The sequence below is a fragment of the Xiphias gladius genome, chromosome 11, assembly GCF_016859285.1.
Source record: "Xiphias gladius isolate SHS-SW01 ecotype Sanya breed wild chromosome 11, ASM1685928v1, whole genome shotgun sequence".
Classification (NCBI taxonomy): domain Eukaryota; kingdom Metazoa; phylum Chordata; class Actinopteri; order Istiophoriformes; family Xiphiidae; genus Xiphias; species Xiphias gladius.
Genome location: NC_053410.1, coordinates 23,409,061 through 23,436,889, shown reverse-complemented (window position 1 = coordinate 23,436,889; position 27,829 = coordinate 23,409,061). Strand labels below are relative to the sequence as shown.

The window sequence follows — 27,829 nt, the reverse complement described above, 5'->3', positions numbered from 1 at the left end:
TTCTCCTCCAGGTCGTTTTTCTAACCCCGTGCGTTCATGATCATGTAACCACTCCCACTCGTGGCTGGTGGAAAATTACCAGCTTACAAGCAACAGGCAAATGAATGGTACTAGCGGCTAATCACATCACGCAACCTCAGTGTACCTGCGAGAGACAGCTACTGTCCGCTCAGGACATATCACGTTGAAAAGTAGCAGAACCTTCACAGACTCTGAGCGGAGAAAAAGCACTAAATGGCATTGGTTTTACACCACGTATTTTACGCGCGTGCAGTAACGCCAGACATCCTTTACAAGAATGAAAGTAATATATAACTTAACCCTCGGGAGCCGCAATAAAACAGCGGCCGCTAAGTTATTCGCTATTCTGATAAGTGGAATCGTGAAGAAGTCCACTCTGCATGGGAGTCTGCCCTCTTTTTCTCTCCGGGCGGAGTAGTCGCGTGGGCGCTTGAGCGAATTGAAATAAACTGACAGGTCAGCCACGCAATAGGACATCAACTAGGAAGTCTCCGCCAAAGCAGCGGCCAATGGCGGCGCGGTGTGGGCGTAACCCCAGTCCAAACTTTACGCGGCGCCATCGGCTGAAAACTAAACCGAGATGGAATCTCCCAGTCTGAACCGGTTTCAACCGGTTGCGAGTTAGTTGCTTGAGAGAGGAGAGGAGGCGCAGGCACACAACCTCCATACCGCCCCGCTGGAAATTGTTAGAGTAACGAAATAATTAGTGAATCAAGGTTTACTTTGTTTCGTAAAATGTATCGGAGTAACATATTCCTGGGTTTGCCGTGATAGTAGTTTTGGAATCCACATCAGTGGTTCTTACCAGCCAGACATCACTCACTGCTGGAGCTGGAGATAGTCAACGCTGCAGAAATAGGAAATCTTTTCTAATCAACAGTGATACTGAAGTACTCACTATATCTTGTAGTTTCTTTGGCAAACGCCACTCTATTCAGTCAGAGCCTTGGACTTTAGGTAGGTAACTGGGGTGAAGTGCAAACCTGCCATGCTGTGATTAACGTTTCTTGGCTTTACTTGTACAGGGAATCAAATGCATTGTGGTGTGGATATTAAGTTGTCTTAGCTTATAGTTTACCTTGCCTGCCATAGTGCTCATGAAAAGACGAGCTAAATTCAGAATGAAGTAGCATCAGTGGTATAACCAAATAGCCATCGACTGCCCGCTAGCTAGCATTTACCACTTTATAAAGATTAGCTAATGTTGGTTGTCAGAGAAAGTGCTCTAACTAAACCTAACTAAATGCATAACTAAACTAGGCTGAATTTTGTAACGTTACGTGTATCACTGCAGATGAATAAGTAACCAAACGCTGTATGATTAAATCTGTGCCTCTCCCACCACAGCAGCATCACTCGTGTGCGTGATGTGAGCGGATGTCAAGTTGATGTTGCTAGGAGCTTAGCGGTAGCCAGTGTTAACTTTATCTCTGTGTAGTGTAAAGCGTCCAAAAATGTTATGTTGACCATTGGGACAAACCGTTTCCAGTCTTTCCGGAGAGTAGCCCAAACACAAAGCGTCAACTTCCCAAAACAGCACTGTTAAATGGTACAATGAGTAAAATTATGAGCGCCCCCGTCCCTGGTGTCCTCGGTGGGAGTGGTTGTAGTCAGCGGTGTAGGACCACATGTGAACTGTTTGTGCGACACACTGCTAACAGAGAGCTAGAAATGTAACGTAAATGCTAGCTAGTGTTAGCATTCTGGGCTTAGCACGCTAGTGCAGCGTAAACGCTTTTCGCAGTAGCCTCAGTACGGGCAAGGCTTGTGACTGTCAGCATAGCTGTAAACTGCGTACCGTAGGCAGCTTTTTAAGCACCGATGCCTGCCACTCGCGTTGCGGTCGCAGTTTGGAGGAGTGAGCTCTGTCTCCTACAGATGTAAACAACGTGACGTAGCCTTGTATATTTGGCACGTGGCTCGGCTAACCTCCTTAATATGGTCGCGGAAAGAGGTGCTCGATTAGGACATCAAAGTAGGAAATGTGGAGGGTCTGTGCAGTAACTGCCGGCTCATTTCCAAGTTTGAATCTGTTGTTCAGTTCTTTGTTTAAGCCAACTGCATATGTCGTTGGCTTTGGTTTATGAATGGTGCGCTCAACCATTTACAGGTCATTATGACCTATTTTAAGCAAGATGGTGTGGTGTCAGTCTGGTAGAAGCCCTCCTATCACAAATAAAGTTATTTTTACAGTAACAGCCTGGTGTTAAAGGCCACAGGGTGAGTTTATAAAGTTAATCTGTCTTTGCTACCAAAGTCCCTACTTACAACACCTGACAAAGGCAAAGTGTCTAAAAATTTCAGCTGAATTGCAGTTTTCCAAAATCAGTCCGAAAGTAGAGCAGACAAAACCTTCCTTTCATTAGTATACTTTCTGACCAGTGATGGGCTTGTGAAACCATGAGCTTAACTTCTTAAAATGATGGCCCACTGGTGGCTCTGGGGGGGGGGGGGGGCGTGTTTGTGACATGGTCAGCTGTTTGGAATTGTTTCTAAACACACAGTTCACATGACTTTGCCTGTTGAATGTGTTCTGTGCACTCTTGACCCCTCCCTCCGCTGTCCTTGTTGCAGAGCTCTATGCCAGCAGTTATGACAATGTTAGCAGACCATGCAGCACAGCAGCTGCTGGACTTCAACCAGAAACTGGATATCAACCTGCTGGATAATGTGGTGAACTGTCTATATCATGGGGTGGGACCACAGGTACGTTTTAAAGCACAAACAAATGCTTTATAAGCCATCTGACACAAGTACCTAAAGTGACCTAAAACACATTGTATGTTAATTGTAAAATAAACCTGTCTGGGAGTGACAACATGACGGTTATAGACATTTCTAGAAATTATAGTTGCCACGCTTTCCAAAATGCACCTGCAGATCTCCTAATAGATGAATCTAATGTGTCATTCATATTTGTATTACAGCAAAGAATGGCACAAGAAGTGTTGACACACTTAAAAGAGCACCCGGATGCCTGGACAAGAGTGGACACCATCCTCGAGTTCTCCCAGAACATGAACACCAAAGTAAGCTAGCTCCGGTCCAGAAAACACTGGTGGAAAGACACCTACAGGTGCTTTGAGGAAGAAGTTTTTGAAAAAACAATGTGTGGAGAAAGAAACAAAACAGGGAAAGAAGGAAAACAGTTACACTAGGTCACAGTGCTTTGTTTATGGCATGCTTCTCATCTAAAAGATACTATAGGGTGGATCCTTTTCATTGAAAGCAACTTTATGCACCGTAAATGGATATTGTGGGTGCGCATGGCCCCGGCAGAGGTTGGCTATGTAGTCCTGGCAGGATTTGCTCCATGCCCTAACTCTTGAGCTATGCAGGACCTCTGTCCTTCTGATAAAACAAATTCTGTTGGATCTGTACCTACCAGAGAAACAATGGACAACTTCTGGTGGTAATTTAATCTAAATACCAAATAAGCCTTTAAGACTCTGCCCTGTTGGTTTTGGATAAGAATGAACTCCTGCTATTTCACCTTTTATTAATCATAGCAGCCTTATCAACTCAATTGATGTTAGCAGTAGTTTGTTGTTTTAATATGTAATCAGAAGCAATATTGGTCAGTTCACTCCTTTGTCTAGAGAGACACATTTAAGTAAATTATTTATTTAAGTAAATTCGATAGTTGAATCATAAATCAACACAAGTATAATTCTGAGTCACAGATTAGATAAAACAAAATGATCCAGTTGTTAAAAACTGTTGCACCTGCATCGCTTGTAATTATTCAACATATGGTCAGATAAAATTCTAAAGTTTAAAGATGCCTCGGTGCAAGTTAAATGCTTTCCTGCACATATATTAGATGAGACTCAAAATGCAGGATTAGTATAACCTGTTTTTTGCATCAATAAAACGGTCTGTAGTTTACAAATAATGACATCAAGTGGAAACCTAAAATTGGCTCCCCCGGTCTCCTTACTAGTTAGATATATGGTAACATTTGCATGGCAAGGGGTCAGTTGCATGTTCAAGCTGTGACTGTAACTCTTCTTTGATTAAGATTTGGTGCATCAGTTTTGCGAGATAGTGAGCTAAGGTAAGGGCAAACACAGTAAACTGCTTAGATAAGGGACCGCTGTTAATAGGCGTGTAGTTTGAGTAAAGCCAATCTTCCAGAAGCATGCCAGTAACACCTTTTACCCCACAGTTTCCTGTCACATAAAAGCACTGGTGATCTGCACACACACTAACTTTTCGGCATGTCTCGCTTCTAAAAACACACACAGTTGTAAACAATAAACCGTATCTAGTATTTTTAGTTAATATATATTCTTGATTTATTAGATTGATAACTGTAATAAATTGATTATTGATAAATCTTTAATATCCTTCCCTCATTTTCTTTGTCATTTGAAGTTCTCAGATAAGGGTCCCGTCCCTTACAGCATGCCCTTCTGTGTTGTGATGCAACCGATAAAGCAAACTGACTGTGAATAGTGAACCCAGTGATTCAGTCTTCAAAAACACTCACTAAAGATACACAATTTTATCATCCAAACAAAATTGACTATGATATTTAATAATTTAGCCTAATCCTATGTCCATGGAAAATGAATGTATGAACTGAGTATGAAGTAATTAAAGTGCCATACATCCACGACTTCCTCAAAGTAATGGTGACATTTGCCTTTTTCTGTTTTGCTTGCCTGTAAGATTGCTTTTAACACTGACGTTCATTACTAATGTCTGAGTTGATGTATCAACCGTGTTTTTTTTTTTTTTATTTTAATTTTTTTTTTAGTTTTAAATTTGTAATTTGCCAAAAAAAATAGGGGCATTAGAGGAAAAGAGGAAACAAAAGGTAAACACCTCTTGAATTCTGCATTTATCTTGTTTCATTAGTTTAAAAAGTGCATAATCTCAAAGCACTCTGAATATTTGGCTTTTTCCATAGTAACTGCAGTAATTATAATATTTGAAAAAAAAATGTAATGAATTCAAGCTGTGACTATTTGATATTAATCACAATGTTCCATTATGTTTATGGCTTGTAATAGGAAGAAAAGGGGTGTGTCATCCTGTGCATCATGACACAGCTAGGCTTTGACGGCAGGCCTCCACAAGGTCTACCCTTTTTAAATTCCCTTTGACTGAATTCTGTTCATCCGTTTCTATTGCATCTGTTTCATTGGACAGAGGGAGGGTGCAGGCTGCAGTCAGTAGGCTCCATTGTAGAGAGACAATCTGTTGGTGACTTAATTTCACCTGTAGGGATCATGGCTCTGTTCCCACCCCACCCTTCTCTCTCTTTACAGTGCATACCCTTCCTCCTCTCCCCTCTGTTTCCCTCAGTTCTTCAGCCAAGACCCTTTAATGATGTACTTATCCCAGCTAAAAAGTTGCAAAGCATTTGGCAGTTTTCCTGCTGATAATTTCTCTCGTTCTACCTCTTGTGGTGGTTTGTGCAAAGTGTTTGGGAGTTAAAGGTGAAACAAAACATACCAGAAATGTGTGCAGCTCTCCAAGTGACACCTGTCAGTGGTGAATAGTCAGTGTGTCTGTAAGGAGATTTCACCTTTAATCTTCCAGCGTCCATTGTCTGTAGCACATTGTTAATCCTGCTTTAGGAACATCCTATACTACATGTCATTCATTATTTTTTGGAATCATTGTTCTCCTGAATTGATGATCCCTACAGTTGAAACAGTCAGTTGAAGTAACACTAGATCGAAAACTAACTTGAAATTAAAATTAAATTTTTTTAATTGTTTTCTTCATACTTCATTATTAAGCAATCAGAAATTAATACAGAGCATAACCTGTGGTTGTTCTTGCTGTTCCTTATGACACACCAGTTAAAGGGATCTAATTTAGGTTTACCTTAGACTTGAACCATAATGTACTGCATATATTACTGTTAGGAAAATTGACAAACATGGTTTAGGGTTGGGTATCGATGAGATTTTACTGGTCTGGATTCTGATTATTGAACCTGGTTCTGAAGTGCTCGTTTAGATTCTTTTCATACTATTTGAGTAGTAGAAGAAACCAAATTATGAATGCACAAACTACGTTAATTTTCAGCAGATTTAGGCTGCCATAAAAAGTGACTTGTCATAAAAGACAAGGTATTTTGGGATTCAGTTTTTTTTAGGAAGAAAAAACAGGATACATATTTAATTTATGATAATAACCCCATTTTATACTTGGCTGTATTTAATTTGGACAATGTAGAATTAGATTCTGGGGCCTTACGTCTTCAACTGGGGGAGTTGGAAGTGATGCATTCTTAGTGGGCAACCAGACCAAAAATGGCCTTGTGCTTAAAAAATGCAAAGCTGCGTTGTTGGGGGCGTGTAGTGTCAGGTAAAGGTGAAATTCAGTTCAGGAGGTCCAGTGTGAGTAATAATCCCATGAATCTGAAGGTTTATCAGACTGCACAGTGCTTTATAACATTTTGAGGGAGTATTTTACTGCTCTGGAAAGTTATCACATCAACAATTGTTTTATTTTTTGTGGCGATGAGATTTAGAAACAAGGCATTCATATTACAATATAATCCAAAAGTGCACTCGCATGTATTAGGCTGACCACCTCAGCAGCTAGACCAGAAGACGTCAGGTTGCATTGCAGAGAAAGATGAGCCACGTTCACCTTTTTTTGTGGGGCGACCCTGAACTGGCACTCCTGCTGCCTCAATAAATAATAGTTAATTATAATTAAAGTTACAATAATAGTTGTAATAATAAATAATAGTTCCATTCAAATGAATGGATGGAGTGCATTTTTTCATGCACCCAACATTTTCTTGTAAAGTTGGTCTGAATGTGGCCTTATAGCCATGCTGAAATAAATGCTTTCTCAGGATACACAGACATTCTTCCTTGCATGAGCGAACTTTTGAGCTGTGATTAGATTTCACTGTATCACTACTTTCTGTTTTAAACTAAACTTTTGAGCTCAAGCCACAGTCTGTCTACTGCGAGCACTAAAGCTGTGTGTTGACAAACGTATAACCAGTGAGGTAGATGGAAGCACAGAAGGTTCAGACTTTACTTTCAGGAGTAGTTAAGCAAAATCAGATGGCAAGTTTCTTTAAATTTTCTTTACAGTTTTTAAATACTGTATATTGGAACCAGTCCAAATTCAAGACCAGTTGTTGATGCCCAACCCTACATAGGTTCTACAGTCTCCGTAAAAGAACATTTAACTTAGACCTTGTTATGTCTTCTAGAATATGAGAATCACCCTTGGAGCAATCAGAACCAAAGCTGGTTAATGAATTGTTTTATTTTTCTGCTGTGTTTTGCTGTCTGGTGTGATGCTGGGAGAAACAGCAGGACTTCTGCAGTGTTCCAGTTTAATGCTGCTTGCATAGATATAAAAAACAAACCACAAGTGAATGTTCTGCAAACTAGAAAATCTGCATGAAAGATGTGGTTCAGTCCAATCCAATTTAGAAATGCAAGTTATTACAGGCTGGTCCACTTCATACTGTTTTTGGTTTGTATAAAAAATTACACAATGCTTTTTGTCGACTCTTATCATAAAGCTTCATCCTAATGCTCCTTCCTCCTTGCGTGTTACAGTACTATGCTCTTCAGATTCTGGAAACGGTTATCAAAACAAGATGGAAGATTCTTCCCAGGAATCAATGTGAAGGTAAAACTTTATTTTGTGGTATAATTCACAAAATACGTGCAGTCTGTACGTGTTAGTGCCTTTTTAAATGTTGTGATGTGCTGTTCCCAAGTTGAGGAGTATTCCCCCATAAAGCATGCAGGTTTGTTTTCTGCTTGACTGGTGTGCACTGGCCGCTGCAAAATGGTTGGATTCTGTACTGTAGCAGTTGTTTTAGAGAGAAAACAACCAAAACACCCTAGCACTGATTTTAAAGCTTTGTGAGACGCATATATAAAGACGTAGGGAAACTTCAGTCGGAGTTCATTTTAGCCCACTTGCCTACATCGCTTTGAAATGTTAAAGCCCCCATTTGTTGAATTTATATGTGACGGAGTCTTTCAGATTATTCTGGAGGCATATGATTTTGTTTGTAGAAAATAAGACATTCCCCGTGTTGCTGTAAGATCATTCATCTCATTGTACCCATAGGTCAAAGAGGAATGGGTTACTGGCATGCATTCATCTCTGCCACAGTGTCCTTTTTTGAAACTATCTTTAAGCGTTGCCAAAGTCAGAAATTTTCACATTCAACACAGGAGCTTTAGTTATATGCCTTTGGAAATGTCATTAATGGCTATTATGAACATTATGTGAAGTTGTAAATTCTACTTTTTCTTAGACCTAGGACAATGAGTAGAAGCATCAAAGGCTACAGAGTGTTGCAGTATACCAATACAGTAACATAAGGTTTTAATGTTCAGACTTTAATTGTTGCCTAATTGCCAATTGTACTTCAGCTTATCTCAACATTTCCCTGTTTACTTAGTTTTAAAAACTCAAATTTATTGTCCCTTGTTACTGCCTGCTGCTGAAGTCATTTTTGCTTTTAGATTGTTTTAAGAATCTGAAAACAGAGTGGGATATAAAATGTCTTAAAAGATTTTGGTTTGAGCAAAAAGGAATGATTATGAAATAAAATTAACAATCATGTGCAAATCAGATGATTCTTCCTCCCTCCATTATTTTATAATTTTGCTCAAAATTCATTTTTTCATTGACCTAAGACTTCCCTACTTCTGACCGTAGATGCCTGAATTTTGTTCAAGTGGCAAACCCAGTGCAGGGCGACCGGCAAGTATGTCTTTTCCCCCCTTGTGCCAGAGTATTGCCTTGTTTTCGGCTCCGCTCACTACACCCCAGCACATAATTTTCAGAACTGAGTACAGTTACAGTCCAGAAACAAATGCGAGGGAGCTGAAAACACAGTTTTCTAAGATGCTCTGCTCACATTGACAATCTTGACTGTCTGTGAAAACACATGTAGCTTCCACTGAACTGACCAAAACTTTTGCCCAATAGAAGTTCAGTGGCAGTTGCAGCCCACATCCATGTATTTACAAACTGGCTTTGCAAGAGTAAATGGAGGACCACACCTTTTTTAAAGTACAATTGTACTGGGGTAAGATTGGCAGATTCAGCTAGTTATGAGCCAGCAGACAGTGTAAGGGTTACTGAGTATCGTGCTCCAGGCAGCTCGCCATCTCAGGATATGTTGAGATTTACAAATTTTATTGGTGCATGCTAACAGTGCTCTTCTGATATCTTTGTGTATTTGCCAGGTATAAAAAAGTATGTTGTTGGTCTCATTATCAAGACTTCATCAGATGCATCAAATGTGGAGGTGAGTAAACTTTGAATTTAATTTAAGTAATTGTATGGGTGCATTAGTGTAGGATTTGTACTTGATACCATAGAAGTTGACAAAACAATGGCCGCATCTCAGTTGCGTGTAACTAAAATAATTCCAGTGAAATGGACTTTTTAGTGTCAAGGTTAACACATAACTACACTGATGTGGCCTACAGTATTACTTACCACAACCAGGGCTATGTTCTTGCATTTGACACTGACAAACACATTTAGTAATGTGAGTGAATCTTGTTTTGTTTTTGTGTCCATGTTACATCAGTAGCAGCAGGTACACAGTCAGTTCTCCTAGTGTGTCTCAGGATAGCAGTGCGTAATGCTGGTAACCATAGTGCTGTGTAATTCAGACCAAAGATGGTGACTTCAGCAGTGTTTTCAGCCAACTTCAAAAAAAAAAAAAAAAAGTTGGCTGAAAAACCCAGCAAACACAGTGACTGGGTTTAAAATGTAACCTATCACTTCTTTGCGGTCACTGTCTCTGGTTTATTAGCAGCCCACCTGAAAAAATGCATTGATCACATAAGAGAGGAAGCAAGTCAACAAACACAGGTGTCTACTGTGATTCAGCCATGGAATGAAATGAACTGAAATTTCTATCTGTCATTGTTTACAGCAACTGTCAGACAGTCACTTTGGTTGGTTGTCACTTGGTTGTGTAACCCAGTTGTATGAGCATGCCATGAGAAGGAGGAAGCCATGTTGGCTATCTGTGTGTATGTACGTGTATAGCTGCCCAGCGTAGCTGAAGTTACAAGTTTTAATTGAGGCTATATTTTCCCTTTAGCACCTAATATTAGCAGTACTATTGCTGTTAATGAAAACAAAGATAACAACTAAAAACATTTTTTTAGATACTCATGACAGTGTAAAAAAAAAAAACCAAACAAAGCAAAACTAAAACTGCAACAAAATTAAAAACTTAATTTAATGTCCAGAAATAAAACCTAAAACAAAACTTTAAATGTGCTTTTTAAACTAAAGTGGAATTGAAATCAGAGATGAGCTGGACAGTAGCCACTGTTTGGTACCAGTTAAATGTTACGAGGCAAACATGTCTAGTTAGCTGTGGAAAAGAGTCAGTTCTGGTGAAGATAACATTTAAAAATTACAGAGTGCTGTTGCCAGCTAAATGAGAACTATAGGCTATAATTCTAGGATAAATTAGATTTTTGAAGTTTATTTTCAAATTGAATGAACCACCGTCTCTTGCAAACACATATCTTTAATTCCTTATGACAAAGGGTAACATTATGGATCTACTCTGAATCTTACAAAATAAGAAATGTCAAACCTTAATTATGTTGCTGTGCTTTTTCAGTCATACCACGGTTTAATTGTCTCAATGTTTGATTCATTTTTTTTTTTTTTTTTTAAACTCCTCGTTTCGTTATTTTTGTGTAATTACATTTCAGTATGTTATGCCATGCTCCACATTAATGATAACATGAGAGAGGGCTTGAGTTCTGAAACTGAGAGGGTATCACCACCATTCATTTATACCTTCTTTATCTTTACTTTTTTAGAAAGAAAAGGTGTACATTGGGAAGCTGAACATGATCCTTGTTCAGGTAAGTCAAAAAATCTCTTACCAAATTAACTGTTTTCAAAGCTGCTTTTAGAACCATATATCAGCTGTTTTTAGAGCTCACACTCCCTGTTGTACTACACCTTTAGGCTATGGAAGAGTAAAGACATTGTTTTTCTCTTCTTCAAATTGGAAACTGGAAACTCTGACATGAGGGTTGAGCAGGAGCACACTCTTTAATGCAAACAGGATACCAAAGTCACGTTATCTGGCAAAGCACCTCATGTTTAGCACTATAGTTTCAGGCATGGGTTTTCAGTACTATTTAGGCCTACGACTCAGATTTAGAGTGAAGTTCAAAATGAAAGTGTTTTTTGTATGGATATTTTAGGTGAGTCTGCAAGAGAGTGCGTGTTTTTTGAGGGGGGTTTTTGTGTGTAAATTGATCACTAGTGTCTGTATGATGCCCAAACATAATTGTGCTGTGTCAAAACACTTCAATATTGTTCTAACCCCCCAGTGTTGCATGTGAGTGAATTGTGGAGAGGCACAAAGAAGTGGCAGCAAACACTTTCGGTGAAGTTATCCACACTGACAGAAGGAGAGTAGACCGTAGCAGGGAACTCGGTTCACAACAGCTACTCGCATCCCACTCGTTGCCTAGGACAATTGAAAGCCACTAACACGGGAAGACTGCTGACTGCACCTTCTGATCCAGAGTACAGTATACAAGAATATAATATGTAGTACAAAGTGTAGTAAGCGATGTTTCACAGGCTAACTCGTCAGAGTGGCTACTGAGTGTTGGCCTGTTAGACATTAGGCAGATGAAAAGCTGAGGTAGATGACTATTAATAATAAATTATAGCAGATGAAGCCCTCTGTCTGAAAATTATGGCTGCAACTGTAAACTAATAGTACTAACCCGTAACTTTTTATTTGTCAATCAGTGATTTAATCTTAACGGCATTGCTATGTGTGGGTTATGGATTAATTGCCTTTTTGTAACTACAGTGAGGGGGTATGTGCAGAGCAATTCAGTGATTAACAGGTAAAAATATAGTGGTCTTTTCACCAGATTCACATCCTCTAAGTGTTAGACAGTTTATCACATCTGCATGTGAAACACAGCACTATGCAATTCATATAAAAAGAGAAAGATACGCTGACTGTCGTTATGTAAATAGAATTTCAGGGTAGCAGGATGGGTTTGGGCACCATGCTGCTGCCTCATTGCTCCCCTCAGCTTTTGTAGTGATACTTTTTTACCTGAAGATGTCACTCTTAATTAGTCTAACTGGCTCTTAACCTGTCAGCGTCAGTTAAGTTCATGTTTTCTTATTAAAATTGCATATTAATTCTCCTTGAATGTCTAAGCCAAGGCAGCCGATGTATAAAAAGTGCGGCTGGGGCCTCCTGATTGAAAAGAGGATCATTTTGAGAGCGCAAGCTCTAGTCATTATTGATATACCAGTTTTTAACCAGCAAAGTAGTTATCAAATATGACACACAAAATAAGTACACAACAGCCTAATATATAACATAGTGTCAGTGATAATTGTACCCTTACTCCAGGAAAGTGCTGAATCCTGTAAATGTTCAGCTGTAGAAATGAGCTGTTCACTACCCTGTGCTGTCTGATTAACAAAATAGTCCAGTCCACTTCAGGACACTATTGTGAGTCATTTGAGATATATATCGGAAAGGCCTTGAGAACCTTATGATTTAGTGGGGTCCCCTTTTTGATACCACCACTGTGTGTGTGTGTGTGTGTGTGTGTGTGTGTGTGTGTGTGTCTGTGTCTCTTTCTGTGGTTGTGTGAACAAATTCTGGTTTGAAACGATCGCCCTGAGGACATTTTGGCCGGTTCTCACAACTTCAAAAGGCTGTTTGAGGGTTAAGACAGTCTGCTTTGTGATTCGATTGTCATTGTCCAATCAGGTTCGGGTCAAAATTTGTACTTGTAACTTCAGCATCCCACACAGTGTAGGAACCTTAAGCGCTAAGTTTTACACGTGGTTTTCTGGGGTTTTTTGGGGGGGGGGGGGGTTTCCTGCTTTGTATGTGCACACAGATGTTAACAAAAGCACTTCTTTTTTTCACAGTGTCTTTGTGTAACCTCTCCACTGATATCAATCATAACTACACACACACAAACTTGACTTAGTGTAAGTGTAGAAAAGAGTGTGTGTGTGTGTGTGTGTGTGTGTGTGTGTGTGTGTGTTTTTTAATGTATATTTGCATGAAGGAGAGAGAGATTGGCTCACTGGTTACATGAGTGACTTGGCATTAATGCCAGTGAGAATGAGTCACTTCTTGCGTCAGCTGAGCTAACGTTATTTTGGCCCTGAGGGTCTGTAGAGCTCCAGATTCCACACTCATTCAGGAGGCTGTGTTTAAAATGTTGTACTGAGGGGATCCCTTGTTATCATGTAATGTCGTAAACGCATGTTTACGTTCTGTTTCCTACTGTATGCTGCTAGTAAATTCTTCTGCAAAGCTTAAAAGGGGACTTGAGATTGAAAGAAGTTGTTATTTTTAGCGAGTCACAGATTCATCCCCTAAATTTTTCTTTTTCAGATCTTATGTCTCTCTGAGCAGAAAATGTCTCTGTTGAGCTGTGTAACACTGATATATATGTGTGCCCCCTGTGTCTGTAGATCCTGAAGCAGGAGTGGCCCAAACACTGGCCGACCTTCATCAGTGACATTGTGGGGGCAAGCCGTACCAGTGAGAGCCTCTGTCAGAACAACATGGTCATTCTGAAGCTGCTCAGCGAGGAGGTCTTTGACTTCTCAAGTGGCCAGATGACCCAGGTCAAGGCAAAGCACCTAAAAGACAGGTCAGCATGCTACAGCTTATTGTATTCAACCCTGGGAAGCAATATCAGGGTACTTTTAGCAAGTGTCAAGTATTTGTTTTGATGATTATGTCGGAAAAACCTACAAATTGCTTTCATCATTATCCTAATTAACCTTGCAAACCTACAGGGTGTGGAATATCTCAGTAAAGTCAAATTTCTAAATATTCAACTTAATTACAGTATTTATAAAACATTTGTCTGTCATTGCACCGACAAAGTTTTACCAAATTTAAAGAGTCCACATTATTCCAGCACTTTCAGAGCATCAAAAAATGATCTCTGTGTTGGCATTTGAAAATATTGCGGCAGGGAGTTAATCCAATGATGTAATGTTATGATCTTTGTCTATGCTCAGTTGCAGATAAATTGCCTTTGCCATGCACAGGAGATTTGCCTCTTGCCATTGATACCTTTTATTACCACAAAACCACATTTGACAAGTCAATCAATATTATTATAAGTATTGTGCAGTTTCAATGTTGTCTTAATTACCGGCATGCAAGCACAGTGTAAATGAGCTCTTCAGTCGCTCTGTTGGTCCGGGCAGCATAGGAATCTTTGATATTTTGATACTGAGAACAGTTTGAGGCAGGAAGTCAAAGACGAATGAGCCTCATTCCCCCCATATCGTGAGACAGTTTTCTCCAATATAGCCCAATTCACTGTGGTTGATGTTTCATTACATTATCCTGTTGCTCCAGCTGGTCTGCAGATTATTTTGCTCCTTCCTTCTTCAGATGTTCCCAGGGATGTTTCCTGGGGTTGAAGTCTCGTGACTGATTTTTTTTTTTTTGTATTTGCACTTTCTTGGACTTAAAATTCTGGCAGATCTGTAGTGCATGTTTAAGTATATTGTCTGCTGGAAAAAGAATCTTCACCTCACTGTTTTAAGCTAAACTCGATGGCAGATGTCTGCAGAATGGAGTAAAATGTATCTTTGGTCTCAGTGCACTCACTTTCATGGAAAAAGATCAGAGGCGCTATTCCGCATGAAAAATTAAATTCAATGAATAAGTGATTTATTTTATTTTTTTTTAGATAGTCAACTATTAAGTAAACTGATCAAAAGGAATACGTCATGATCTGTTAGTCACAGCTCACAGATGACAGCAATCGATTAATGGAATTGAAGCCAGACTGTTTTCACAGTAAACACCATATTCAGTTAATTTAAACTTTTACATTTTAGTTTCAGGAGCTCTTGAAAGAGAGACCGTCTCTCTTGCAGGAATGTTGTGTGTTAGATGCACATCATCAGCATATCATCAGCATCCGACCTAACCGATGGCCTGGGGCCACTTAAAGTTTATGCAGGACAAGTTGACTGACGGTCCGCTTATGAACAGACGGGTGGACAGGGGCTCCCACTGTGGCATGTCGAAGGTAAATTCGAGCACAGAACTGCTGTAAATCTGCTCATTAGACCGTTTAGATCCCAAACGTGACTGTTACTGAGCGCGTGATCTCCTTCAGCGGTCTAACGTAAGCACTAATGTCTTATAGTGCAAGGGATTGATTGAAACGTCTTTTTACCGTAAGTGTTGCAATATAGGGCCCCTGCAATTATTAAATTATAGAAGAAAAAGGGTTATTTTCCTTTTTTTTGGCTGCCGGGCCAGTGAAAATGTACATGGGGCCAGTAAAACTGATCTTCTGGCCAAGTAGGCCAGTGTGGGAAAAAATGTTATGTTGGAAACTGTGCATATGTTCTTTAATATGTTCCTTTGTTTTTCTCAGCATGTGCAATGAATTCTCCCAGATATTCCAGCTTTGCCAGTTTGTTATGGTATGCACATCCTCATCTCTTACTATTTAGCATTGCTATACAATATTTATTTTTCTGTTATAGCCCAGTGTTTATTCTTCACCTATTTGTCATTTCATTGGTTGCACCTTAGGAAAATTCCCAGAATGCCCCTCTCGTCCACGCCACTCTGGAGACCCTCCTACGTTTTCTCAACTGGATTCCTCTGGGCTACATCTTCGAAACCAAACTGATCAGCACATTGGTGTATAAGGTGTGGACACACAGACGCACACAGTGTCATGTAGCAATTTTATTGCTGTTGTAGAACTGTTCCTGTGTCAGAATGAATTATTTGCAAAAGAGACATAAATGTTTAACCAAAATGGTCTTAAACTGAACATCTGTCTCATCTGTTTTCAGTTCTTGAACGTGCCCATGTTCCGCAACGTGACACTGAAGTGCCTGACAGAGATTGCCGGCGTCAGCGTCAGCCAGTATGAGGAGCAGTTCGTCACACTCTTCACACTGACCATGTGTCAACTCAAGCAGGTGGGCTAAATAATGGGTTCAGATAAAAGAACACTGACATTTCCCCGTGTCTTAGGTGCTGAGCAGAATTTTAATCTGAACCACATCTGTTTAGATGCTGCCCCTGAACACCAACATTCGGCTGGCCTACGCCAACGGGAAAGATGATGAGCAGAACTTCATCCAGAACCTCAGTCTTTTCCTCTGTACTTTCCTTAAGGAGCACGGGCAGCTCATTGAGAAGCGGCTCAACCTCAGAGAAACATTAATGGAAGTAAGAAAGAACACCGTCAATAACAGGAACACAACAATCTGTCTATCACAGTGGTATAACTGCTTACATACACAGGAGAAAACCGGAAATATATATTACAGATTAAGCAAATAATTCTATTTAACAAACACTGTCTCATGTCAACAGCTACGTTCATAGTCGCATTGTTTCCTCTTTCAGGCCCTCCACTACATGCTGCTGGTGTCAGAGGTGGAAGAGACAGAGATCTTTAAAATATGTCTGGAGTATTGGAACCACTTGGCTGCTGAGCTCTACAGAGAGAGTCCCTTCTCTACATCAACGTCCCCTCTGCTCTCTGGTAACCAGCACTTCGATGTGCCACCACGCAGACAGCTCTATCTGCCCGTACTCTCCAAGGTACTGCACACAGCCAATTACCTTCTACTTAACTGCTCTGTTAAGGAATTAACACATATATAGCTTTGATATCCCTTGTCCTTGCACATGATGACATTTGCATACAAATTGATGTAATATGATGCAGTATGACGAATTAATGCACCGTTGGGATGTTAACAACAAGGCCATCAGCTAAAAAAAATTCAACTACTATTTTGAATTTGTACGGTTGTTGTCAAATTTACGAATGCGACTTTTTCTTTGAAGAAACATTCCTTACTTAGAAGTTAGAGATGGTACAGAAGGGTGGTGTTCAGGGGGGCAGAACGGTTTCAGTTTGTGGAACCTGCAGAGTCTTAGCTCACAGTCACACTCAAATCAGTTGGCACTGGTCAAGCAACAGGTGGCTGCTACACTGCTGCCAAAAGGGTTGCTAGTTACAAGATTACTGAAAATCAGCAGCCAGTCAAGCAAAATAACAACAGTTTTTTTTCTCTGTGGTGATAATATTTTACATGTCACCACATGTTGTGTAGTGTATGAATATAACCCTGAGACAAACACTTCATTGTATCCTTTCACATTTCTGCCCACACAGACAGCACCGTGACATGTTTGAAATGTGCGCGCGCGCGTGCACGAGTGTGTGCGTGTGCGCAAGTGTGAGATAAGCAGGTTAGCCTTCCATGTGTGTATGTGCTGACAGATTTTTATCACTCGTGACAGGTGCGTCTGCTGATGGTAAGTCGGATGGCCAAGCCGGAGGAGGTACTGGTGGTGGAGAATGACCAGGGGGAGGTGGTGAGAGAGTTCATGAAGGACACAGATTCCATCAACCTCTACAAGAACATGAGGGAAACCCTTGGTACGCCTCAGTAATGAGAGCATCAAAGTTCACATCCACTGTCATTATGCTTAGTCTACTTTTTCTTGGCCACTTGAATTTAAATATGCTGTGTTTAATTGATCATAGCCACATAAGAGTCCCATTATTTTTGTATATCGTCTAATTTATACATCCATTCAATAACTTTTTTGATAAACAGCTGCATATATGCTCACTGATCACATTAGCCCTCCTAAAGACTAGGTGAATTTTACACCGCGGCAGGGTGGCTCAGTGGTTAGCACTGCCGACTGGCCGGGGCGTTTTTCTGTGTGGAGTTTGCATGTTCTTCCTGTGTCTGCGTGGATTTCCTCCGGGTGCTCTGGTTTTCTCCCACAGTCCACAGCCATGCAGGTTAGACCGATTGCAAACTCACAGACTGGCAACCTGGTCAGCTGGGATAGACTGCAACCCTTGCGACCCAGAAGCGGATGAGCTATTTAAAAAAATGGATGGATGCAGTGAAAATTGTAGCATTTATACTTGGACTCTCTACTCGGCTGCTTGTAACATTGAGTCTAAAAACATAAGGATAGTGATGATTATGTTGCTGCAGGGTCATAAGACAGCAGCTGTAGAGCCCCAGCTGCGGGTAAAATTGGCTATTGATGGATGTATTGATCAGTGTCACTCGCCACACCGACCATTGATGTTTCGTAGGGTAAAACATTTCAGTTCCTCTGTTTTGCACATCTTTGTCATGTTTATGGCAACTTTTGTCCCGGTTCACTACTGTACAGAGATGTCCTTTAGGCTTTTTGTTTATCAGCCATCATATACTGACTGACTGGTAAAAATGTGCTCTGTCATCCTGCAGTGTACCTGACTCACTTGGACTATGCAGACACAGAACGCATAATGACAGAGAAGCTTCACAACCAGGTGAACGGTACTGAATGGTCCTGGAAGAACCTCAACACACTGTGCTGGGCCATCGGATCCATCAGTGGAGCAATGCATGAGGAGGACGAGAAGAGGTTCCTGGTCACGGTTATCAAGGTATAAAAAAAGAACTGAACTTGTCCATATCTGAACAGTTTCAGGGTGGCAATGGAGATCTAAGAGCACGGCTTTATATGGACAGTAGGAAATCCAGCATGGTCAGTGTTTATAAAACTTTAAATCTAAGCAGCTCAAGATCCAAGATCTTGTTTCCCTCACTCATTAGTCAGAAGTTGGGTGGTGCTAAGGCGGAGGCTATCAAATGTTGAGATCATATAAACAGTGGCTTCAGAAAGTATTTAGACCCCTTCACTTTTTGCATGGGTTTTGAATAAATTTGCAAAAATTAAAATAAAAAGTGTTTTCACGTTGTCATTATGGAATATTGAGCGTAGCTTGATGGACACAATGCCAGTTATATCCATATGAAATTTAATAAACAATACAATAAACTGTGCAAAAAGTGAAGGGTCTGAATACTTTTTGAAGCCGCTGTACATAAATGAAAACTAAATACTGAGCCGAGGTTGCATGTATGTGAAGCTGAATAATCTTCTGACTGTCTCAGGATCTGCTGGGTCTGTGTGAACAGAAGAGAGGAAAGGACAACAAGGCCATCATAGCCTCCAACATCATGTATATCGTTGGCCAGTATCCACGCTTTCTCAGGGCCCACTGGAAGTTCCTCAAAACTGTGGTCAACAAGCTCTTTGAGTTCATGCATGGTGAGAAATTCTTTTTTTTTTTTTTTTTTTTAACCTGCATGCAACGCTTTGATCAATTTGAAAATGTTGAATCTATAAATATCATATTTTGAAATTATGTGCATTTTTTTAAAAACTTAACACCATCCTCCATGCCTCCTCTTCATCAGAGACCCATGATGGAGTTCAGGATATGGCCTGTGACACGTTCATCAAGATTGCCCAGAAGTGCCGGCGCCACTTTATTCAGGTGCAGGTGGGAGAGGTGATGCCCTTCATCGACGAAATCCTCAACAACATTAACACCATCATCTGCGACCTCCAACCGCAACAGGTCAGTACAGTGATACACAGGCATTTTCATCATCTAGAGATTTATCATGCGTAGTCTGAGCACTAAAAAGACACATCTATTACCAGAATTCAGCTTCTTCCCACATCGTTTCTCTAACTTGCCCAATCGAGTTCGCATTCTGACAAGTTTTCCTGTTGGTGTCCAGGTGCACACATTCTATGAGGCAGTAGGTTATATGATTGGGGCCCAGACAGATCAGGCTGTTCAGGAGCACCTCATAGAGAAATATATGTTGCTACCTAATCAAGTGTGGGACAGCATCATCCAGCAGGCCACTAAGGTAAGAGACAAGTCTACTATTACCCAACATAACAGTTTATATGTCCATGACCGACAAACAAGAACAGCGTGTTCATCTATAATCTGCTCCGTTCCTCCTCCTGCTGCTCCATCTCTCCACCGTCAGAACGTGGACATCCTGAAGGACCCCGAGACTGTGAAACAGCTAGGCAGCATCCTGAAGACCAATGTCAGAGCCTGTAAGGCGGTGGGACACCCTTTTGTCATCCAGCTGGGACGGATTTACCTTGACATGCTCAATGTCTACAAGTGCCTCAGTGAAAACATCTCTGCTGCCATTCAGACAAATGGTAAGGGAGATGTGCGTTTGTGGTAATACAGCTGACTGATAACATGTCTCTAGGTTGATCTCATTGCTCTTCACACAATGACGACAAATGAGTCACATGATAGTCAGGGAACACAGGTGTGTTTAAGGTGTGAATTCTATGTAACGAGCTTGGAAGGGATGTCAAGAGATTGTTGAGGTTCCCCATGAGTGTGGTGTGATATCCTGCCACACACCATGGCAGGGAGGGTCAGTCTTTAATGTCTCTACCATTTGTAGTGTCTCTGGATAGAATATCAATGGGATTGTCCTCAAAAGGCAAAGTAAATGAGTCCTAACGTGACATGTCTGCTCTTCTGTGTAGCACTTTGCACTTGTGGAGGACTTGTTTTGGTTGTTAAACCTGCGTATGGATCTGTACAGTGCATAGACTGTGTCGCTTCATTGTTGTTTTGGCCGGCAGTCCTTTGTGTAAATCTAGCATTGCCTCAGTCTGCTGCCAGGTTTGAAAAATACCCACATGCTTTCATCGCCATGTGTTAGTACTTTGTGATGAAAGAGTTGGTTCGGAAATGAAAGCTCAAGCTACATTCACTAAAACAACCTATCATTTTGTGTGGTTGGTTTTTTCCTTTTTTTTTTTTGGGCCCTACAGTTGCGATAGATTTCTGTTCTATTATAGCCTTTAGTTGCTCAGTAGCATTTTAGTATTTTGTCATTCAGGTTTATAGCCTAGCAAGACTGTTTCCTTTTTTTCCTCGCATGCGCTTTTGGTGACTCATCTCTGATGCTTTCTGTGCTTAAAAGGGAAGGAGAAGTGCAGTATGAGATGTGTCAGTAATGATCGAATATCAAGGATTTTTTTCAATTGCACTCTTCTCTGACTGCGAGCAGGGGAGATATGGTGATTGTACATTAGGGAAAAAAATTCTCTTCAAATGTTAACCTAACCTTTTCGAGAATAATGTTGTGGTCATTTTTGGCTATCAAAAAAAAGACAAGAGTATCTAGTCTATTTTAGTATCTAAGTATCTAATCTTCTAATAAGTGCAGAGCAGATGGGTTTTCAAAAGACAGGAAATGAAGTGACCACACCTGATAAAGCAGCCTTACCTTTAGGGCTGGGAAAAAGGTGCTGATATTTGTTGGGATTATCTGTTGGGAATGTCCATTTTCAGCAGTCCCGATCATTGAATTGCAAATTTGCTTACAACTGGGTAAATATTGCAATACTGGTATTAAAAAGGAGAGCTACAGTATCTTCATAGAAATCGTGGTTTAACCAAGTCTCCACGGTTGACAAATCTATCATCTTTTTCTTTTACAATTTTAAATGGGTTAAATCTTATTCCACTGTAGAGCTGTGTCAAGCACATCGATCAGTTGATTGATTGATTGGCAATGGACCCGTCTGTCATAGTCGGACTGGCCAATGGGGGCACCGGTAGAGATCCTGTCGCATCGGTGGGCTGGTGGACCGTCCAAAAATCCATAAAGTTTTTACCGTGCTCATCTGTCTCTTTACCGGCCCTCTCTGTGTGCCTGTCATCCAGGGTGAGCCTCAGAGCGTGCTGCGTGCACGTTCCGGGAGTTTTTTTTTTTTTTTCTCCCCCCCCATACAGCTTTTTTAATGTGTGTCTCCCCTTTATGTACAGGTGAGATGGTGACAAAGCAGCCCTTGATCCGGAGTATGAGGACAGTGAAACGAGAGACACTCAAACTGATCTCAGGCTGGGTCAGCCGATCAAACGACCCACAGATGGTGAGAAACGTGGAAGCACATCACTGCTGGCGGACGAAATGTCATATTTCTGAAGCTGTCATGAGGAACAACAGCCCCTATTTTGGGGTGATGAACGGTCCACTCTAAATTCACAAAAATGAATGTGGTCCCGAGCAAACAGCAGTGATATATTTTTACTCTAGTGTGTCCTCAGGTGATAATGCACGCTGTGGCAATCAGCGAAACGGCTGACAGTAGAAAAGAAGCAGAGCTAATCCAGTTGGTATTTTTAGATCAAGCACAAAAATTTCATTTCTGCCCTCAGCTGTGTTTTTATCTGCATAACAATCAGTCTTCAGTTTTGTGTGTAATATTCATAGTGTCTCAGTGTACTACAGGACTGATCACCTTTTCAGAGATTTATACAAATGCTTGAGCTGCACCTTTGTACCTGTCAAAACCGAGGCTTTAAGAAGTCTTAAATTTCACCTGTTCTCAAAGACTTGGCTGCTCCTGATTTTATCCCTCTGATGTTAATGTGTTGATCCCTGCTGATCCCCCCCCGTTGTCTTCCAGGTCGGGGAGAACTTTGTTCCACCGCTGCTGGACGCTGTCCTCATCGACTACCAGCGCAATGTCCCCGCTGCCCGAGAACCCGAGGTCCTCAGCACCATGGCAACCATCGTCAACAAGCTGGGGGGGCACATCACCAGCGAGATACCCCAGATCTTTGACGCTGTCTTCGAATGCACCCTAAACATGATCAACAAGGTAGGACATAACATTGCTAAACAAGACTGATAGTGACGGTTTTGAACTGCAATTTTCTCATCCTCCTATAGTCCTCTGACAGCATAACAGCGTTTGTCAGTTTACCAAAGCTTTTGTTGGGTTGGACGTCTCTGGACGCCTCGCTTTCCCAGTGGACACTGGTCAGCTGACTGTGTTACTGTAGCCAGTCGATTCCTCTCTCAGAATCATTTTCTCTGACACCCTCTGACAGACTTTCTCCCTGGTTTCTTTCTGCAGTCAAGACGTCAGGAGACGCTAAGAAGTCATTTTCACTCCTCGTGAATTTATTTCCTCTGTGGCAGTGGGACATGTTACACCAGCCTTCAGAAACTCCTGCAGGTTAAACTGGAATAACATAACATTTGGACGGACTCGAAGACACTCACTAGCCTGGCAACATAATAAGGCTACAAATAACCGATAGTGCAACACTCTGCAAAAGACAAGTTACACTGCTATTCCCTCCATTCAAAAAGAATAACTGTTGTAATGAATGAACACAATTGTCCTGAAAGATAAGACAGCCCCCACCTTTTTAAACCGAAGTTTCAGAGAAAAATATTGTCTTATATTCGAGCCAATACGGTATCCTTTCTCTCCAGAGCGCCAGAGAACTCTGGTCGTTTGGTTTAGGCGCCGCGCAGAATTGCTGAGGCGCTGCGCCTAAGTCTTATCACGGAAGTGGAAAACCCTGGCAGGTTTGATTTGCACATAGGTAATCAATCTATATGATATGGCCTTCACAGCAGACAGTTAACTAGTGCTGTCCTGGAGGGATTTTCTTTCTGTTTGAAGCAAGAGGAACGTGGTTGATATGGGCATTTCGGTACAGGAACAGGGTCTGTCTTGTAACAGGTTACATTTTAACAGTGTGTATATCCTGTATATATATTTAGTCTTATTTTTTTCATGTTTTACATCTAGTTCACATTGTACCCTCAAAGTAAAGGTCAGTTTACTCCATTCACTTCATTTCAGGGACAACTGCAGTCCAGTGGTCCTCGGGCTGGAGGGTTTGCCTGCAGCCTTTTCCAGTCATGGCTCTCTAGCTAGAAACCAGCCGACCAGACTCGATTGGAGGATCCCTGATGATTGTACGGCCCTTGAATTAAGCACATGCTGGGGGAAAAATGCAGAAAAAATAGGTTGCGGGCGAAAAGCTGTCAGTCATTCACGTTTCCTAACTGCTCGTTGGTGTCATCTCTGAAACCACAAGAAAAATTATTCAGAGCCTGCCCACAGCCTCATGTTTGAAGAAGAGGAAAAAAAAAGGAGCATGCAGCACTCAAAATGTGAAGATGACCCATTCAGGGATGGGTTACCGCAATATTGGACCCTGGGACAAAAATGTGATTCGGGTCTCCTGAAGGTCTGTGGCCTTAACGCAGTCGCCCTCTTTGTTCATTTAGTTATCCCGCCTCGAACATATTGTGTGCATCTGAAGCTCAACATGTACGGTCAGGCGTGCCTGAAAAGCCACATCTGGCTCATGGTGGTGATATTCTGCATGGAAGGAATGTATCACACTTGTTGATTCCATTGATTGTGTTATACAAATGTGCTTTCTGAATACCTGTTCTGGCTTGTGAACAACGGGTAGACCAGACCGAACATAGTTTAACTTGAACCTTTTTTCTGTTGTGTTTCTCCACCAGAACTTTGAGGAGTATCCAGAGCACAGGACCCACTTCTTCTACTTGCTCCAAGCTGTAAACTCTCACTGCTTTCCTGCATTCCTCGCCATCCCCCCCGCCCAGTTCAAACTGGTGCTGGACTCCATCATCTGGGCCTTCAAACACACCATGAGGAACGTGGCCGACACTGGTAAGGCTGCTGTCACACACACACACACACGCACACACACACTTTACTACATTTATTAATGTTCACACTGAGAAACAACACCTAGAGCATGAATACTTAATTCACCGGTGGGGATAATCTTCAAACAGCAAAAACTGGATGTGGGCCAGTTCATTTGCTTAGAGGTCAGAAATCTGACACTGCAGGTGCACTGTGATACTCTACCTCAGCTCTCGCTCATATTTACGTATCACGTGGGGCTTCTGGCACAGCTATACTGTTCCTTTGGTGAGGAAGAAATTTATGTGGGAAGCTGAAGTGTTGTGCATGTTCGTGGTCACCCAGGTCTCCAGATTCTCTACACGATGCTGCAGAACGTGGCCCAGGAGGAGGCAGCCGCTCAGAGTTTCTACCAGACGTACTTCTGTGATATCCTGCAACACATCTTCTCCGTGGTCACAGACACATCGCACACTGCCGGTGAGTTGACAAAGGAGATGCGGGGACAGCCAGAGCTCACCGATCGACATAAACATCCTAAAAAGATGACATTCTTGAAGTTTCTGTAGCAAACGGGCATGTGTTGGTGTGTGTCCTGCAGGCCTGACCATGCACGCATCCATCCTGGCCTACATGTTCAACCTGGTGGAGGAGGGGAAGATCACCACAGGGCTGAACCCCACCAGCCCCACAAACAATCAGGTGTTCATCCAGGAGTATGTGGCCAACTTGCTCAAGACTGCCTTCCCTCATCTACAAGAGTGAGCATGAGCGAACACACACCCACACAGTCTCTGCTGTTGTAAAATACGCATTAGTTTATCATCACTGTGGTTGTGTTTGTTTCAGTGCTCAGGTGAAGGTGTTTGTGACTGGGCTGTTCAGCTTAAACCAGGACATTCCTGCCTTCAAGGAGCACCTTAGGGACTTCCTCGTCCAGATAAAGGTGAGGTGGTTAGAGTGCACGAGTCATGTCAAAAGTCCTACTCATTCCTACGTCTCTTTGGATAGCAGCAGCTATCTGTCTAGCTCTGAGGGGCATAGAGACAGCCTAGGAGCTACTGTCTGGGGTATGAATCAAACCATACACAGAAATCACTAATACTAAGCATTAATTTAATGTAATGTGTTTGGAGTGTCTATTTCTATGCTAATAAGCTCAGCTAAACTGAACAAGGCCCCGCATACCTCTGTGCCGCGCGGCCTTTGTCTCTACTCACAGAGGTTATCAGTGACTACATAGCTGGCTGCATAGCCGTTGTTTCCAGAAATAACATTTTCCTACATGGCCAGGTCGCCCTTCTAAGTGTATGGAAGGTTTGCGGCTGCTGGGCCAGTTCATTGTTGTAATAAAACGGTATGTGAGAGTGACACAGTGATGTGCTAAGTCACTGAAGGACACTGCCGGATGATGGGTCCAGTTTTCAGCTATCAGGCTCAATGCCAGCTATTGATGGCTATTTTCCAGACTATAATCTTAAAATTAAAGATCTTTTGAGGTGTGATCAGGATTAGAGCTAAAACACTCAGTTAGTTCACTGATTATGAGATCAACAAATTAAATATTTGTTGACAATTTTGATAATTAGTTCATCATTTAGCGTTTTTTGTTCAATAAATGACTTGTTTGACTACTTCCTTTTCTCAATGGGAGAAGTAGCTGCTTTTTCTGGGTTTTAAAGTAAATGGATTTGTGTTTTTGGACAGTTTAAGACTCCACCTTGGGCTCTAGGTAGTTTATATTTCTGACGTATTTCTTAGAGTAAGAGACTAATCAATTAACCATCCAATAATGGATAAAGAAAACAATCATTAGTTACATCTCCAGTCAGGATCCTGCAGTAGGATAGGTGGATTTAGAAAATGTGAGGACAGCGTCAACCCTGCAGCTGACCCTGTCCTCTGCTGCTCTTCTCAGGAGTTTGCAGGTGAGGACACCTCGGACCTGTTCCTGGAGGAAAGGGAGGCGTCACTCCGTCAGGCCCAGGAGGAGAAACACAAGATCCAGATGTCGGTCCCGGGCATCCTCAACCCTCATGAGATCCCTGAGGAGATGTGTGACTGAGCACCAGCTCAACCAAACTGTACAGTACTCCAGACAACCAACCAACCAACCAACCAACCAACCAACAAACACAAACAAACAAACAAACAAACAAACCAACCCTAACCACAGAAAACACAACAAAACCCAAGAGAGGCACTTGAGTGTGGCGTGAGGCCACTCACCCTCTGCAGAGTGGGCCGTCCCACTGGATGTTTGTCGACCAAAACAATGCCAATAATATGTACATGATTACCGCATCACCCTGTGGCCCTTTTTACATAATCTGCGTTTTCTATGGGGACTTTTTGTGTAATATCTTTCCAGAACCATTAATCTAAGCTTACGTTTTGTCGGTCTCTGTCCCATCCCAAGACCTGCATGATGAGGTTGTGACGATTAGGACAAGTTAACCATCTTGTTTTTGTTCTGTTCCCTCCACCTCCCTCGTTCTCTTTTTCCTAGTTCTTCCCTTTTTCCCATATATTTGTTTATATATAAATATATTATATATACAGTCTGAGCAGGGTTTTTGTGAAAACAGCATATGTGTCAAGTCGGCATAGGGGCTTCTAGACCTGTGGTGAGGAAGACAGGAAGTGGACTTTTAGAGGCACACGCACCGCTTACTTGGTGCCCCACGGCATTGTGGGAGAATGTGAATCTAACGGATAATGAATGAAGGCTGAGAGATGCTGCTCTGTGTATCAGCATCTGTTGCTCATAAGTTATGCTTCCCCTGAAAAAAGTGTTTGGCTGCTGCCGGCAGGAAGTTTTTTTTTTTTAGGGAAAGCAAAACCGAATATGTGCATATCATCCCAATTGTATAGCATCTTTACTACCATGGGAACATTTTTTTTTTTTTTTTTCCTTTTATTCTATTGTTTCTTTTTGTTGTGGGTGTGTGCGCGTGTGTGCTGTCGCCTAGTCGACATCAGCGTTTTGTTTTCCTCTAAGAGGATTGTTGCTCATTTGTGAGCCTTCATTAATGGGATGTTTTAAGGAAGTGGCGGAGGTATTTATGGGTTCTTGGTTGGTTGCATCTTTATAACAACTCCTGTTTAACTCAGATGGCTTTCAAGATTTTGAATTGTACTAATTTAGATTGTTTACCATGCAGTAGTGCTCCAAGACACTACCTTTAGAGCAAAATGAAAAATAAAACTGGGTTTACATTTAATTTTGTATTTTTGCATTTTTCATTTGTACCTGTTTGAGTTCTGTCCAAATAAACAAAAGGCTTTTTGTCCACAGAGCAAATGAATTGCCAACGAGTTTAATTAGGAAAAGAATGTATAAATCCAAATAAGCACCCAATCTCTAATGGCAAATTTCCCTTCTCAAGGTGTTACATTTGTTGTGAACTTTTTGAACTGATTAAAGTTGAGAATTTTATAACCCTG

At 41.4% G+C, this 27,829-nt stretch overlaps 1 protein-coding gene across 4 annotated transcripts; it reads left to right on the top strand.

Moving 5' to 3' along the window:
* Nucleotides 1–133: 133 nt before the first annotated feature.
* xpo1b (exportin 1 (CRM1 homolog, yeast) b) lies at nt 134–27,829 on the top strand. 4 transcript variants are annotated; one of them, XM_040139173.1, is made up of 25 exons: nt 134–304; nt 2,596–2,727; nt 2,949–3,050; nt 7,572–7,644; nt 9,225–9,286; nt 10,836–10,880; nt 13,498–13,679; nt 15,438–15,486; nt 15,599–15,718; nt 15,868–15,996; nt 16,091–16,249; nt 16,430–16,627; nt 17,336–17,474; nt 18,313–18,494; nt 19,006–19,162; nt 19,312–19,475; nt 19,642–19,776; nt 19,903–20,086; nt 21,720–21,826; nt 22,364–22,558; nt 24,235–24,403; nt 24,728–24,862; nt 24,984–25,143; nt 25,232–25,328; nt 26,301–27,829. In XM_040139173.1, the coding sequence occupies exons 1-25, from the start codon at nt 299–301 to the stop codon at nt 26,445–26,447; spliced, it is 3,228 nt and encodes a 1,075-aa protein (XP_039995107.1). In that variant the 5' UTR covers nt 134–298; the 3' UTR covers nt 26,448–27,829. The 4 variants fall into 4 exon arrangements, with proteins under 4 accessions (XP_039995107.1, XP_039995109.1, XP_039995111.1 ...); XM_040139175.1 differs by lacking the exon at nt 134–304 and adding an exon at nt 563–978; XM_040139177.1 differs by lacking the exon at nt 134–304 and adding an exon at nt 1,015–1,996.

Coding starts and splice junctions, on each gene's coding strand:
- xpo1b (XM_040139173.1), top strand. Junction 3,051..7,571: donor CCCAGAACATGAACACCAAA/GTAAGCTAGCTC, acceptor TGCGTGTTACAG/TACTATGCTCTTCAGATTCT. Junction 24,863..24,983: donor AGACACATCGCACACTGCCG/GTGAGTTGACAA, acceptor TGTGTCCTGCAG/GCCTGACCATGCACGCATCC.